Source organism: Myxine glutinosa, chromosome 2 (genome assembly GCF_964187855.1).
Source record: "Myxine glutinosa chromosome 2, kmMyxGlut1.1, whole genome shotgun sequence".
NCBI lineage: Eukaryota > Metazoa > Chordata > Myxini > Myxiniformes > Myxinidae > Myxine > Myxine glutinosa.
The window spans coordinates 10,572,862-10,589,765 of record NC_136262.1 but is presented as its reverse complement, the minus strand read 5'-3'; the positions used below and the strand labels follow the sequence as shown (position 1 = coordinate 10,589,765).

Sequence of the window (16,904 nt, the reverse complement as noted above, 5' to 3'; positions counted from 1 at the left end):
ATTATGATGCAAATGTTATGATGAAAACACCAAAAAAGTAGTTTTCAGAACGTGGAATTCAAGTGTTTTCAACGCGACTGATGACCGAAACCCCGATATAAACAGATGTGATTTGGCAACTTCGCACTATTTTCTCCCCCTCCAAGTTTTTTTTGTATACTGAATCGAGGCTCGTGAAAGAGCATTTACTTCACAAACAAATCAACCAGACAAACAAAATATATAAAAAGAGGGAGCGGAAGACAAGAGAAGGGGAAGCACACAAACACTTGAGAGCACACAACATTTAAGAGCAGGGAGATGTGTGGGAGGGAGAGGAAGTTAGTCCATGTTAGTTAGTGGAAGTTAGTCTATATTATTATTGCAAAAGTTTGTTTGCTTTTGCCATTTGTGCTCTGATTATATTTTACTATCAACGGTACCCGCCCTATGGGCGGGGCTTCAATTGGGAGGCGGGGCTTCAATTGGGAGGCCCAAATGAAAAGGCAAAATATCAGAAATTGAAGGCTTTTTTTTTATTTTAAACGATTTATATAAACATCCGTTAAATCATATCACACGCAAATCATCAAAATCTAAACAGTATTTGTAGAATTTCAATAAAAGCCACATCACTGTTCATATCGGTAAATATTATTCCATCGTGTTTGGAAAAACTGGAAAATTGGAAAAATTGGGGAAAATTTGGAAAAACAATATAGCCTATTTTACTCCAGGGGGTCCCAGGATTACCCACCCAAAATTTCGTTGCGATCGGTTCAGCCGTTTTTGCGGTACCTGGGAACAGACAGACAGACATTTGGTGAATTATCGTAAGATAAACCAATGTTGTTGCTGGAGTAGTTTCAAACGAATTGTCATTGCTAAAAACATGACAATATTTGGGGATTTTAATGTTTTTATGGGATGGCTTCGAGTTTTCTATCCTGGATTTGAATCCCAGCTATAAACTGCCATCCTGGTGTTTCACAGGCAGGTGATTCATCAGTGTGTGTGTGTGTGTGTGTGTGTGTGTGTGTGTGTGTGTGTGTGTGTGTGTGTGTGTGTGTGTGTGTGTGTGTGTGTGTGTGTGTGTGTGTGTGTGTGTGTGTGTGTGTGTGTTACGGATTCGTCACTTCTGTTGTGGTTTTCATCCACTGTAAATATTTTTGATTCCATGTACTATTATTGTTGTCATTTAAGGGAAATAGATATTACTATTTTCAGAAGGTAAAACAGTTAATGTTTCAAAAGAAACAGGAAACCGGATCGGGAACCGGACGAGGACGAAGAGGAAGAGGAGGAGAAGAAGGCGGAGCGAGAGCGAGTGAGTCGGGCTCGGGGAAGAAGCCTAGCTGCTTCGAGGTCTGGAGCAAACGTTGACGAACGGAGGTCACTAGCGAACTTCGGGTTTCCTGGGAAATGGATTCTTGCGAAAGTGTTGTTATCGCTGTAACAGATCAACCTGCATGTCAGGTTTTGGCGGTTGATTCCAAGGAGAATCATCGTCGTGCCGTTACGCCTCAGGAACGGGCCGTCGGCCATTTCGACCCGCACGCTTTCCGCATCGCGCAAGGTTTTTCGCTTCGCTTCAACCATTTTCACCGCATCCAGACGTTTATCTGGTGTGTGTGTGTGTGCAACGTGGATTTTGAAGGTAAATCTGCGGTTCGCCGGTTTGGAGCCGGGAAACGTCCATACCCGAGGGTGTGATTTCCCAGTCACCTGGAGGGCGCCTTTGGATTTCCCCGTTGCCCTGAGGGCACCTTTGCGCAGCTTTGGCCGCGTGACTGTGACTGTCACCCGAACGGGATTCTGGTCTCGATTGGACATCGTTCTGACGATCGCTGGAGCGGATCGACTTGGGCTTGATGCCGGAATAGAGACATTGGGGAATGTTCTTCTTTTCGCTCACTTGGAGCACTGTGAGTTATATTGTACGAACCTGATGGTACCATCATAGGAAATATATATTGATTGTACAAGTGATTGCTATTGTTGTTGTTGTACTGTTATTCTTGTGTGATCTTAATACAATATTTGTTTGTTGGTAACAATTGGTGTGGCTTCACCATTGATCTTTGACATACAGAATAACACATTTTTTCTGCCGTGACTCATCTCGGGGCTCGGAGGTACACCGTGACCAGGGGGTTGGGGAGGAGCACGTAACAGTGTGGCTTCTCTCGGATGGATGTTAGGCTATTGTCCTGTCTGCCGGTATTCCTTGGTGGGCATTTAAATGTCACCGTGCCATTCCCAAACAGTTTGGGAGTTAGTGCCGACACCATGAACAAATTAATAATTATTGCTCCAACCTGCATAGTCGAATGTCAGGCCTGTTCAGTCAGTTCGTGAAACACTTGGACCAAATTTCCCCAACTGACCACGTGAGAATGTCGGATTCATTGTGGCCGTGAAAGAATGACAATCAATTAATTTATTTGCATTTGTGTTAATTATTTTATTTGGTCTCCATTGTCACATTTCGGTAAATCTATGAAGTGCTATTCTCACTTTAGTTTTGATAGGCCTCCCCTCTACCCAATTCCGGTTGTGATGTTGTTATTTTGTGTCAATAACCTTATTGGTGAAATGGACATGACTGCCATTGCTTGTGAACCATGCAGATAGCCGACTTTGGACTTGCCAGGTGGCGGAAACAATCCCAGTTATCTTCCGTGAGATCCAACCCAACGGCCCTTGGTGCTGGAACGGTGCTGTATATGCCCCCAGAGGCCTTCGATAGCGAGAAGCGTACCGACGCCTCCCATGATGTCTACAGGTGCTGCTCTGGAGAAATGGTCTGGAGGCAGTGGAACTGGGAGGATTGTTATGAAAGCATAATCATTGAGTGCATCATTGTTGAAATCTTCATAAACATCGACCTGCCTGAAATAATGCCCGCCTACATGCCAGCCACATAGATACCTGCCTGCTCTCTGTCCACACCGCTGCCCATCTGCATCCCATCCACATAGCCACCTGCCTGCTCTCCATCCACACCCATCCAAACTGCTGCCTGCCTGCACCCCACCCATGCAAACTGCTGCCCGCCTGCACCCAACCCATCCACACCACTACCTTCCTGCACCCCACCCATCCACACCGCTGCCTGCCTGCACCACACCCAACCATACCACTGCCCACCTGTTCCCCACTCATCCACACTTCTGCCTGCTCTCTATCCATGCTGCTGCCTGCCTGCACCATAGCCATCCACACAGCTACCCGCCTGCACCCCACCCATGCATTTCAGTGGCACCTGCTCTCCATCCATGCCGCTGCCTGCCTGCACCCTAACCATCCACATAGCTACCTGTCTGCTCTCCAACCACACCGCTGTCCGCCTGCACCCAGCCCATCCACACCACTGCCTGCCTGCACCCCACCCATCCACACCACTGCCTGCCTGCACCCCACCCATCCACACCACTGCCTGCCTACACCCCACCCATCCACACCGCTGCCTGCCTGCACCCCACCCATCCACACCGCTGCATGCCTGCACCCCACCCATCCACACCACTGCCTGCCTGCACCTCACCCATCCACACCGCTGCCTGCCTGCACCCCACCCATCCACACAGCTACCCGCCTGCACCCCACCCATGCATTTCAGTGGCACCTGCTCTCCATCCATGCCGCTGCCTGCCTGCACCCTAACCATCCACATAGCTACCTGTCTGCTCTCCAACCACACCGCTGCCCGCCTGCACCCAACCCATCCACACCACTGCCTGCCTGCACCCCACCCATCCACACCACTGCCTGCCTGCACCCCACCCATCCACACCACTGCCTGCCTACACCCCACCCATCCACACCGCTGCCTGCCTGCACCCCACCCATCCACACCGCTGCATGCCTGCACCCCACCCATCCACACCACTGCCTGCCTGCACCCCACCCATCCACACCACTGCCTGCCTGCACCTCACCCATCCACACCGCTGCCTGCCTGCACCCCACCCATCCACACCGCTGCCTGCCTGCACCCCATCCATCCACACCACTGCTTGCCTGCACCTCACCCATCCACACCGCTGCCTGCCTGCACTCCACCCATCCACACCGCTGCCTGCCTGCACCCCACCCATCCACACCACTGCTTGCCTGCACCTCACCCATCCACACCACTGTCTGCCTGCACCCCACCCGTCCACACCACTGCCTGCCTGCATCCCACCCATCCACACCGCTGCCTGCCTGCACCCCACCCATCCACACCACTGCCTGCCTGCACCCCACCCATCCACACCACCGCCAGCCTGCACCCCACCCATCCACACCACTGCCTGTCTGCACCCAACCCATCCACACCACTGCCTGCCTGCACCCCACCCATCCACACCACTGCCTGCCTGCACCCCACCCATCCACACCACTGCTTGCCTGCACCTCACCCATCCACACCACTGTCTGCCTGCTGCACCCCACCCATTCACACCGCTGCCTGCCTGCATCCCACCCATCCACACCGCTGCCTGCCTGCACCCCACCCATCCACACCACTGCCTGCCTGCACCCCACCCATCCACACCACTGCCTGCCTGCACTCCACCCATCCACACCACTGCCTGCCTGCACCACACCCATCCAAACTGCTGCCCGCCTGCACCCCACCAATCCAAACTGCTGCCTGCCTGCCTGCCTGATTAAAAACCCACCTGTTTTTTGTATGTGCATACCTGTGCAGTGATATAATAATGTTAAGCCTTTTGTGAATCTTCACTTCACCCCACCCATCCTTCAATCTTCACTTCTCCATTCACCCCAAAACTTGCTTGACATACTATTTATTATGTTTAACATTAATCATGTTTTTCTTTTCCAGCTTTGGGATCATTATGTGGGAAGTGCTGTCAAGGAAACGTCCTTTTGAAGGTGAATTCCATTATTTCTTTCCAGGTAGCCATTCGAGTGGCACCTGGGTTTGAATAATTTGTGGCAGCATCGTAGTGTTTTATATGACCAGCTTTTTGATAAATTGAATAAATTCCTAAATACATGAATAATTTAATTTAAAAAAATAAAATAAAAGAGAATATAAATATTAAAACAAGAAGACGTCATGCAGAGCACAATACTTGCAAAATCCGCCCCCCCCCCCCCCCCAAAGGATGCCATTGATACATCAAATTGTCCATTTCATCAAGATTAAAATTGACGATCTTGATCAAAGCTCGGGTCAATAGGATGAAAAGTGACGATTTTTCAGATTAGAATTGATGATTTTAGAAGCCTCACCTTCAGTTGACCTTTGACCTTTTTACCTCAAAAACAGTTGGTTTCCCAATTTATTGACTCGATATACAAATGCTGTTCAACTTTCAAGTCAATCGGATTAAAAATGGCGATCTTAGAAATTTGACCTCCAGATGACCTTTGACCTGTGACCTCAAAATCAATATTGTGACATGACGGAAAATCTCAATCTCAATTGTGACTACCTCTACAGCTTGGTGAAGTTTCATGACGATCGGTTTAGAATTGCGACCTGTAGGCCGGTGACAAACAAACAGAGAATAACAAACGCAACAAACGCAAAATCTTAGATTTTGCAAGTAATGAAATAAATTAATATTTTAAATAAATAAATAAATTCCTGTCAAGGCTCATGATGAATATTTTTCACTAGCCGAAACCCGTGGAACATCCACGGAAGGGAGGATGTGGTGTATGGATAGAGTGTACCATTATGGATGGCATAGGGGATTTGCTTGTCCGAGTAAGAGTTAGGAAGAAAGATGAGAATGAAGAGTGCGTATATGAACAACGATCGCCGACACCGGCACAAATGCATGCTCTGGATTGTCCACTCAGTGGACGGCTTGCTTCGCCTTCGCCCAGCAGACGCCAATATGATGGCGTCGTAAGATGGCGTCGTATCGGCAGTTAATCGGATGCTTTTGGGCCCCAACGTCGGCTAATTCAGATTTTTCGAGTATGGCTGTACGTGATAAACAAAGAGCGCGGTTCGTAGATCGTAAATCCATTAGTGCCGTTGGCATCGAGTCACTGGGTGCAGCGTAAAAGGGATAACAAAGTCGAGTCCTTACGCTATTATTATATAGATGTTCCTGTCACCTGCCTCATGCAGAAGCTGTGGAGCTGCTGCAGGTGATGTTCAGCGTTAAATTTGGAACCCGTCCGCCGCTAGAAGCCATTCCTGCTGAAGTCCCTAATCGGGAGTTCTTTGTTGACCTCACACATCGCTGTTGGGCACAAGAACCCCAAGATCGTCCCACGTTTTCAAGTAAGACGACCAGACATTTTGACAAACACGCAAGTGATAAATGGACAGGTTGAAGGAAGTGACGTCAAGCCGAAGCGGCCATGTTTTCTGCCCTGTTTTCCTGATGTCTAAAGATTGTGCAATGGGCTTGGAGAAGATGCTTAGCCTGTACGAGCCGATCGAGTTGATCTGTGCAGTCTCTGAGCTGATGCAGAAACAAGTGAGGAATACAAGGATGCACATTCTGTTAGCAGTCACTGCACTTTCACTGCACTTTCTCTGCACACACTCTGCACCACCGCACTACATGTCGCATTGCACCGCATTGCGCATGCGCCACTTTTTACAAACTCTATGTTCTCTTCAAGGAGCTCTCCAACAGTTTGCCAGACTCCAGCCAAGAGCTACAAGAAGATCCATGCACTGCCTTCCACAAGCTCACTCTACCCAATGCACTACTCAAAGTGAGTGGTTTAAACAAAGGTTGTTATTTTCCACACCAAGTCTGATAAACAAGTCTGATAATTGAGTATTTATAATGTAATTATCTTGATCATTAAAAAGAGACCACATGGTATGAAACCGTTCACAACTTTCGTATTTTCATTGCACAGCCGTATGCACACAGTTGTTTTGAAGTTAGTTAATGGAGGTTAAATGCTGGAAGTTCATTTCTAATATTCCATCATGAGGTCTTGACCATGGCACCTGACCTCGCCCCAGAGCTTCTTTACTTATCCCTCTCCCACTTTCCCCACCTATCGTCTACTTTACCCCACACCCAGGTATACATTTCCACTGAGTTTGCTTTGTGCATGTGATCCAGTTGATCCGCAATCCCGCACATTCGTTTCATTTTGTCCATGGACAATTTGGATGCCACTTCCATTTGTCGGGCATTGCTCCCCCATGGAATTGGATGTGCTCAGTCACATGGTTTCTCGTCTGTAGTTAGATATAAATACATAATGTTTGTGTATGAAACAATCAAGCAGAGATCTCAACAGCACAGTTTAAATACTTGAATGAAAAACTTACATGAACAAGAATGTTGTAGGGTTAATATTCCTGTATATTCCCAAATAAATGAGAAACTCCTTCAGCTAGCCTGTAATCATCATGGTGATACAAGGTGACTTAGTGGGCGGGGCTTAGCATGGGTTCTTCCGCACCACAGCCAGCGCAGTCAATATGTGGGCGGGGCTTAGCGTGGGTTCTTCCGTGCCACAGCCAGCGCAGTCAATAAGTGGGCGGGGCTTAGCGTGGGTTCTTCCGTGCCACAGCCAGCGCAGTCAATAAGTGGGCGGGGCATAGTGTGGGCTCTTCTGTGCCACAGCCAGCGCAGTCAATCAGTGGGCGGGGCTTAGCGTGGGTTCTTCCGTGCCACAGCCAGCGCAGTCAATAAGTGGGCGGGGCGTAATGTGGGCTCTTCTGTGCCACAGCCAGCGCAGTCAATCAGTGGGCGGGGCTTAGCAGGGGCCCTTAGCAGGGTCCGGCAAACGGGCAGCTCGCAAACAGGCAGCTCACATGCGGAGCCGGCTAACAACATTACCATGTACAGACGAAGAAATGTGGAGCTATGTTTGTGTTGTGCAAAGTGGTGTCCCATTAAGTACTTTACGGACAACCACACAGACAAGAGATGGTGAAAGTATTCACACCCCTTGACGTTTTTCACATTTTGTTGTGTTACAGCCTGAATTTAAAATGGATTAAATTGAAATTTGTTTTGTCACTCATCGAGACAAAATACCCCATAATGCCAAAGTGCAATTTGTTCTTTAGAAATTTTTACAATCATTTGAAAATGAAAAGCTGAAATGTCTTGAGTCAATAAATATTTCAACCCCTTTGCTATGACACTCCAAATTGACCTCAGGTGCATCCAATTTCCTTTGATCATCCTTGAGATGTATCTACAACCTGACTTCTGGCCAATTTAATTGATTGGACATGATTTAGAAAGAAACTCACCTTTCCATAAAAGGTCCCACAGTTGTCAGGGCATGTCAGAGCAGAAACTCCACCATGAAGTCCGACAAATTGTTCGAGATAGAATTGTGAGGAGGAATAGATCTGGGGAAGTGTATAAAACCATGTCTAGAGTGTTGAAAGTTCCCAAGAGCACAGTGAGCTCCAGCATTACGAAAAGACTCTTCCCATAGCTGGCCGTCTGACCAAACTGAGCAACCGGGCATGAGGAAAAAGATTGTGGTCGGATGAGACGAAAATTTAACTCTTTAGCCTGAATGAAAAGCGCTACATCTGGAGAAAACTGAGCACAGCTCTTCACCCATCGAACACCATCCCTACCGTGAAGCATGGTGGTGGCAGCATCATGCTATGGGGATGCTGTTCAGTGGCAGGGACTGGGACTTGTAAGGATAGAGGGAACAATGAATGGAGCCAAATACAGGTAAATCTTTGAGAACCTGCTACAGAATGCAAAAGACCTTAGACTGACGGTGAAGATTTACGTTCCAACAGGACAATGACCCCAAACATACAGCCAAAGAAACACTGGAATGGCTTCAGAACAAGAACGCGAAAGTCCTTGAGCGGCCCAGCCAAAGCCCAGACTTGAATCCCATTGAGAATCTGTGGAAAGACTTGAAGATTGCTGTTCACTGACTCTCCCCATCCAACTTGACAGATCTTGAGAAAATCTGCAAGGAATAATGGGAGAAACTCCCCAAATCCAGATGTGCAAAGCTTATAAAGACATACCCAAGAAGACTTGAAGCTGTAATACCTACCAAAGGTGCTTCTATGAAGTATTGACTCGGGTGGGGGGGCTAAATACTTACGTAAATTAGATGTTTCTTTGTTTCATTTTAAATTATTTTGTAATAATTTCGAAAAAATATATATTCCCGTTTGACATTATGGGGTATTTTGTGGAGATCAGTGACAAAATTCTCAATTTTATCAATTTTAAATTCAGGCTGTAACACAACAAAATGTGAAAAAATTCAAGGGGTGTGAATACTTTCTGAAGGCGCTGTATTAAACTGTATGATTGTCTCGTGCAGATGGAAAGAAAAGTAACCTCAGAAAAGAGCAAAGAAGATCAATTGTATCTGTATTAGTGAAGTTGAACATCTTTGTGAACCATAATCAAGGTGTATTAAATTGTGCATTTACTTCATTTAATATTTTTATCAAATATAAATTTGTACATCATATGTTATTGATGGAATACACATTTACTTTATGTAATTTTTTTATCAAATATATATTTGTACGTCATATGTTATTGATGGAATACACATTCACTTTATTTAATTTGTTTATCAGATATAAATTTGTGCATCGTATTGTCGCGCAATCCCTTCGGTTAACACCAGGGCTCGCGGATGACCAAACGGCTTTAATGGAGGCGACGACCAAATACGGATTCGGCTATAAAAGCATGGGCGGAAGAATGAAGAGGAAGAAGCAGAAGCGCGTACCTTTAGCCCCGACGACAACTCCGACCCTGGAGGAAAGCAACTCAAACGAAACCCGAATTCAATGTACAAAAAATAAAGATTTCTTACGGTACCCGATACAAAGAAACGCGACGATAAAATCTACTTCTAAATTGGGACATCCCCGCACCAGATTTCAAATACAAGACAAAGGAGGAATCACCAAAATAAATGTTCGTTATGTGCATCTGTGGGTGCGAGCTAATCTGTCTGTAGTCAAGGAGGGTCTGGCTTCGAGCGCAGTCATCTGACCGCGGCTCCGGTCAGCGAGAAGCAGGCCTCGATGCGCCCCTCGTTCGCACGTGGTAAGGCTTCACCAAGCGCGCCTCGCTGCACCTGTCAGCCTCGCTCGTAGCACCAAGCACCAAGAAGAACCCAGGGGAGCGAGCGCGAATGAAAACCAGGGAAGACCAGCCAAGAGCTCTGAGCGACAAGATATCTCCAAGAGTCCAGCGCAGAGAGGAGACACAGCTTCAAGCACGAGGAGAGGGAAAATGTCGTCGAGCGAGTCCTTTTGTCACCTGGCGTGTGACGTCAATTCTTTCTCTGCCCCAACCAGAGCCTCGTATCTTAGTCTTCCAGAATGTTCTGACTGCACTGGTGCCCTCCCATTGGCCAAGTGCTTCCCGCCCTGTGGTGTTGCTCGCCCCTCCCCCTGGCCAATCAACAGTCCTCCTGGGCGTGGCTCCCAGCCTTGCTCGATGCTTGGCCGCCCATGGTAGCGTACTGCGCAGCTGCTGCCTGCTTGTCTTTCCGGTCAGTCATTGTAAGGGGAGGGAATTATTTAATGTGTGCTCTAAGGGATCTATCTAATGTCTGTGTGAATGTGTATTGCCATAAGGGACACAGGTTTGGCGACAGGGGACGACGAACAAAGGAATCTTATCCACAATCCCTGTACTACTTAGCACGCCCCGCCCCCTCATGGCGGGGACACCAATACAGCATATACCGCCATCTGGCTAAACCATAGAACTTATTCCAGGTAGATTCCCTATCGCGACAGTCGAATACCTACCTATACAGATCTATCTGACTCTATATATCACTCTACCCAAATTCATAGCAGTATGTTATTGATGGAATACAAATTTACTTTATTTAATTTGTTTATCGAATATAAATTTGTACATCGTATGTTATTGATACAACAACAACAACAACAACATGCATTTTAAGGCCATTTTCCCCGCTAGAGCGGGTGTTAGCCTTGCGGTCCCCATGACAATTTTCTCCATTTTGCCCTATTTTCTGCATCTCTCCTTGTTAACGCCCTTGCCCGCATTTCTTCTTCCACCATCTTTAGCCAAGTCTTTCTCGGTCTTCCCCATTCTCTACTTCCTTCGACATTCATTTCCATCACTCTTCTCAACCAGTCACTTTCATCCTTCCTCAACACATGACCAAACCACTCAACCTGTTCCTCTTCACAACATCAATCACAGGCTCTATTCCCATCATCTTTCGCAATTCATCATTTGTCTTCCTCTCTCTCAACGATACTCCTCACATCCACTGAACCATTCGCATTTCCACCCTTTACAGCCTTCGTTGCTGCTCTACATTCATGAACCATGTCTCGCTCCCATAAATCATAACACTTCTCACACATGCAGCATACACCTTTCCCTTCAGCTTCAACGACACTCCCCTCCTCATCAGCACGCCACTCAGTTCCCGAAACTTCTTCCATGCACATCTCACTCTAGCAACTGTTGCCGAGTCTGATCCACCTTCTCCATTCAGGATGTCTCCGAGGTAGCAAAATGTTTTCACACCTTCCAGCTTCACGCTGTCTCCAAGATCCAACTCAACATTTCCTCCATCTGCAGCTCCCTCTGTGCACACCTTACATTTGAATGTAACTGCCACAGTGGTTAATGACCCTCTCAGACCACTACATTTTTGATGAACCCACTCAGCGCACATTGTACATTGAATGGAGTTCACTCCGACAGTCCGACACCCTTCCTGCACACAGCACATGGCCACTTCCCAGTTCTTTCCACCTCACCACATGCTTTACCACTTGCCATCACCTTCGTCTTTCCTATATTCACCTTCAGACCTTTTGTCTCCATACATTCCTTCCACTTGTTCATCTTTTCCTTCAGTCCATCCATACTTTCCGCAATCAACACCAGATCATCTGCATACAACAACTCCCGCGGTAAACCCTCCTTTACGTTCTGAGCCAGCACCTCCATCACAGCTACAAATAGTAGTGGACTTATTACCGACCCCTGATGCACTCCCACCTTCACCTCAAACTCACCACTGTTCCCGTCCTTCATCCTTAAAGCTGTGCGCGCTCTTTTGTACATTGCCATCACTACTCTGATCAACCATTCCTCCACTTCTATCTTCCTCAATGCCCATGTCAATACTTCGCGTGGAACCCTATCGAATGCTTTCTCCAGATCAACAAACCCAAGAAACAACTTCTTCCTCTTCTCCATGTACTTTGCCTGCAACCGCCTCACAATGAAAAGCACGTCTGTCGTGCCTCTTCCTGGCATCAATCCAAACTGCATTTCGTCGCTCTTCACCTTCTTCTTTATCCTCCTCTCCAACACCCTTTCCAATACCTTCATTCCATGCTCCAATAACTTTATTGCTCGGTACGAGCCACACTCCAGAGGGTCACCTTTCCCCTTGTATAGAGGGACGAGGGTACTCAGTTCCCAATCCACTGGAATGCGGCCTTCTTCACCACCAGATTACAGATCTCTGTCATTCTCTTCACACCCCAACTTCCTGCTGCCTTCAACATGTCTCCCACAACTTCCGTCGGCCCTCCCGCTTTTCTACTCTTCATTGCTTTTATCGCTTCCTCAACTTCCTTCTCAGTTATCTTCTCTGCCGGTCCGAAAACTCGGTTACTCTCTATGTTGCCATCCCTTTCAATTCTCTGTATTCAACAGCATTTCCATATATATTTTCCATCTTCCTTTAATTCCATCTGAGTCCACAACGATTTGTCCCACTTCATCCTTCAAGCAACTCACCCCCATCACATCACACCTCTCTTTCGCTATCTGCTTTGCAATCCTGAATACCGCTCTCTGACCCTCTTCCGAATCCAAGCGTTCTCCGAACATTTTCCTACATGCCTCCTGCACCTTTGCTACCTCTTTTTTGCAGCCTTCGTGGCTGCCTTATAATTTTCATGCTCTGCTTTTTCTGCTCCCGTACCCTTTGCCTTCTGCCACTCTTTGAACTTCTTTCTCTTCTCGTCAATCCTCTTTCCAACTTCATCATCCCACCCACCATGTTTCCGAGTGCCTCGGTGGTCCTTTTGTCCATCCACATACCTCACCAACGGCTCCCAACAGACTAGCTTTCATTGACATCCAACCACGTTCAAGCTCAACCACATCATCCTCTACCCTACTCAGTCTCTCTTTTAATGCCTCCCTTACTGTCACCTCTTTCAACCTGCACACCTTCATTCTCGGTTGGTACTTCACCCGCCGAGCTCTCCTCGCACCTTTCACCCTTATGTCGCAGACAACCAAGTGGTGCTGTGAAACAGCCTCCTCCCCCGGGATCACCTTTGTGTCACGGAGGTGCCCCCTATCTCGCCTACGCACCATCAGGTAGTCAACAGTTGTCGTCGACCCACCTGACGTGTATGTAACAAGCTTATTATCCCCTTTCTGGAACTGAGTATTACAAATCAGCTCCATCAGCAAACTCCAAAATCCTTTCACCTTCTCCATTTCTCACACCATATCCGTAACCCCCATGAACTCCCTCAAAACCGTTCATACTCCTTCCCACATGTCCATTTAGGTCTCCTCCTACCACATCAACTTCCTCATCTTTCACGTTTTCCATCAGCTTCTCTATCGCACACCAGAACTTGTCCTTCTCTTCATCGCTCCGACCAACCTGCGGAGCATATCCCGAGATGACGTTCACCAAGAGCTTTCCAATCATCATTTTCACCATCATCAACCTATCACTCTCTCGTCATACTCACCACACTGTCTACAAACCCCTCAGAAAACAGGACACCAACACCATTCACGCCCTCTGGGCACCCTTGCCACACAAACTTGTATTTCTGTCCCTGCCTACCCTTCACCATTCTCACACCACTTCCCTTCCATCTCGTCTCTTGCACACAACATATGTCCATTGTCCACTCTTCTTCTGACCAATACTTCCACCACTTCTCCTGATCTCCCTGTCATTGTCCCTACATTCCATGTCCCAAACCTCAGAAACCGATCTCCACTTCGGGCTGTACCCTGCCCATATGTAGTTGTAATTGTCATGGTTCTCTTTTTGAGGCAATGTTTTTTGGCCGGATGCCCTTCCTGACGCCAACCCTCTTTGCCGCCTCTTACGACACGCAGGGATACGGTGTACCTATTCTAACCAGGGTACACACCGGGATGTTTTTTTTGTTTGTTTTTTTTGTATACTGAATCGAGGCTCGTGAAAGAGCTAACATTTACTTCACAAACAAATCAACCAGCCAAACAAAATATATAAAAAGAGGGAGCGGAAGACAAGATGGGGAGAGAAGGGGAAGCACACAAACACAACATTTGAGAGCAGGGAGATGTGTGGAAGGGAGAGGGCTTGGGGGGATGGAATACACATTTGCTTTATTTAATTTGTTTATCAAATATAAATTTGTACATCGTATGTTATTGATGGAATACACATTTACTTTATTAATTTGTTTATCAAATAACATATTGGTGAAGGTGGAAAACATATTGGTGAAGAAAAAACAAGTCGATTCACAAACAAGCGTGGTATACTTAATTTGATGCACAAGTACAACATTCATGGTTTCTTTTAAAAAGCTTTGCATTAATGATGCGGTTGAGTATTCTAATATAAGAATATTTAAAGGCTGATGACGTTTCTGCCTGACACTCTGCAGGCTACAAAAGTTGATCTGACAACTCCGACCATGGAAAGTAACCCTCCCATACCAGTATCTTCGAACTCTTCAAATGTTTTCTGCTCACCCGAGGCCTCCGTGTGCAATCTCAAAGGAGTCAAAGGAGTCGTACCCTTCACTGACACAGTTAGCGTTTTGGAACACAAGGTAAGGGCCTGTTCCTCCAGGGTAGAGCTGTTGTGCTGTTCCTTTCAACTGCTGGATATGGCAACAGGATCAACGGCTTTTAATATGAATACTTAGTGTGACCTAATTATGCTGATCAAGTGTAATTACAGTAACAGTAAAATAACAAAAAAAAGACATACAATGTCATAGCCCCCGTGGTTTAAATAGTTTTGGGGTACGGAGTTAAAGGCCGTCAGTCGGCCATGTTTGGTCAGATTGCAAAACAAAATCTTCTCCATATATATATACTCTCATGTATTGTCTTTGTGCCAAGTCTGAACAAAATCGGTCCACGTGTATCAAGAAATGGTTGGGGACACGTTTAAGTAACAAAATGGCCACCAGTCGGCCATCTTGGATCTGATCTCAAAATAAAGTGAGGTGCATGTGTATGCCATCATGTACTCTGCTTGTGCCAATTTTGAACAAAATCGGACCATGCATGTTCAATAAATGATTGGGGACACGTTTAAGTAACAAAATGGCTACCAATCAGCCATATTGGATCTGATCTTGAAAGATAACGACGTGCATATGTAAGCTATTATTCATTATTTATGTGCCATGCTTGAATAAGATCGGTAAATGCTTGTCCGAGAAATGGTTGAGAACATGTTCAACATCGAGTTTTTTTTACAACTAAAATGGCCGCCAGTCGGCCATTTTTGATCGCATCGCGAAACAAAATAATGTGCATACGTATACCGTCATGTATTGTCTTTTTTCCAAGTATGAACAAAATTTGTCCATACATCTCCGAGATATGGTTGTGGACGCACAATCAGGCGGATGAGACCCAATCCAAAAGCCCCCGGTTCGGACTAACTCCAAAGGGGGGGGGGCTAAAAATGTGTTTTATAACGTCATGGGAACACTGATTTATTTTTGTGGTGTACAAAACTTGTGGTTGACAATAATTTAAATATGCACACTAAATGTGGGAGAAATAAATGTTAATTATGCTGATTGAGTGTGAAAATATTTATTTGCTTGTTCCCATCCATTCTAACACTAACTTCATTTATTACATAATATATCTAACATGAACGAGCTGAAACCTGTGATGTTCAAAACCACAGAAATATGTCCATGTCATTTCCCTATCTAAGACCTTTGTTTACGTGAAGCGGTAAAATATTGTCTTGGGAGTAGCAAGATGGCGGTGTTCACAAGGCGAAACGGAAAGAACCTTTCTTTTTTTTTAAACCCACCTAAATATCAAATCAGGCAACGTTTAATCATTGACGACAAAAGAGAAAGTCACCATGAAGTCGATGAGATCACAGAAGGGAACGTAGACAACAGCGTGCCAAATGGGATAGGTGCACAAAGTCAAGCCCTTTGTGTATTATGATATGTTGACTAGCAGAAGCCGTGGTAAAAATACCATGACAGAAAAGCCTTAGCGTATTATGAAATTGAAAGATGGAGAAGAGAACGTCTGGGTCGGGCCTGGGGAGTCATGGATTCACTGGATCATGCGGTGTGGCGCTGTCGGTATCTATGCAGGAGGACGAAGGTCAGAGTCTTTAAGTCCTTGGTGCTTCCAATCTTTCTCTGTGGATGCGAGACTTGGACCCTCACCAAGGGCCAGAGAATGAGACTTAACTCCTTCGGAACCAAGTCTCTTCGGAGAATCCTTGGCTATCGCTGGTCGGACTTTGTGTCGGACTCTGCTTTAGCATCTTCTTTGTGTAAAGCGGTGATGTTGGCTGATTTCCAAGCTGATGGCAGATGACCTTGAGCAAAAGAGAGGGTGAAGAGAACAGAGAGAGGGTGTGAAAGAGCGGCAGAGCAGGATTTTAGGACCTGATGCCATCTGGTACAGTTGCAGAATCAGAGTCGAGGTTTCACAGTTCCTTACAGATTGCTCGCCGTGTTTGAGGCCTGCAATCACCTCTAAATTGGGTTGAAACCGGCTATCCGTGAAGGGACTGTTTTGGCGTTTTGCAACTCCTCCCCAATGTTGGATACTGCAAAACCCTTTGGTATTATGCATGACGTATTAGGTAACCCTGTTTCCGTTTCCAGGTAGTCAGTTGCTCGATGATGGCCTGCTGCCTAAGGCTTGCGTGTTTGGTCACCGTGTAGTTTGAATAAACTCATGTTCATTTCTGCCTTTTTG

At 46.4% G+C, this 16,904-nt stretch overlaps 1 protein-coding gene across 4 annotated transcripts in view; it reads left to right on the top strand.

The window, feature by feature from the left end:
* Window positions 1-16,904, top strand: part of RIPK2 (receptor interacting serine/threonine kinase 2) — a 39,049-nt gene that overhangs the window by 10,763 nt on the left and 11,382 nt on the right. For all 4 annotated transcript variants that reach the window (XM_068108742.2, XM_068108744.2, XM_078772977.1 and 1 more), the window contains 6 exons: window positions 2,610-2,764; window positions 4,817-4,866; window positions 6,083-6,238; window positions 6,352-6,437; window positions 6,586-6,681; window positions 14,591-14,758. In XM_068108742.2, the coding sequence (XP_067964843.2) occupies window positions 2,610-2,764; window positions 4,817-4,866; window positions 6,083-6,238; window positions 6,352-6,437; window positions 6,586-6,681; window positions 14,591-14,758 (711 nt within the window). The remainder of the gene's footprint in view (window positions 1-2,609; window positions 2,765-4,816; window positions 4,867-6,082; window positions 6,239-6,351; window positions 6,438-6,585; window positions 6,682-14,590; window positions 14,759-16,904) is intronic.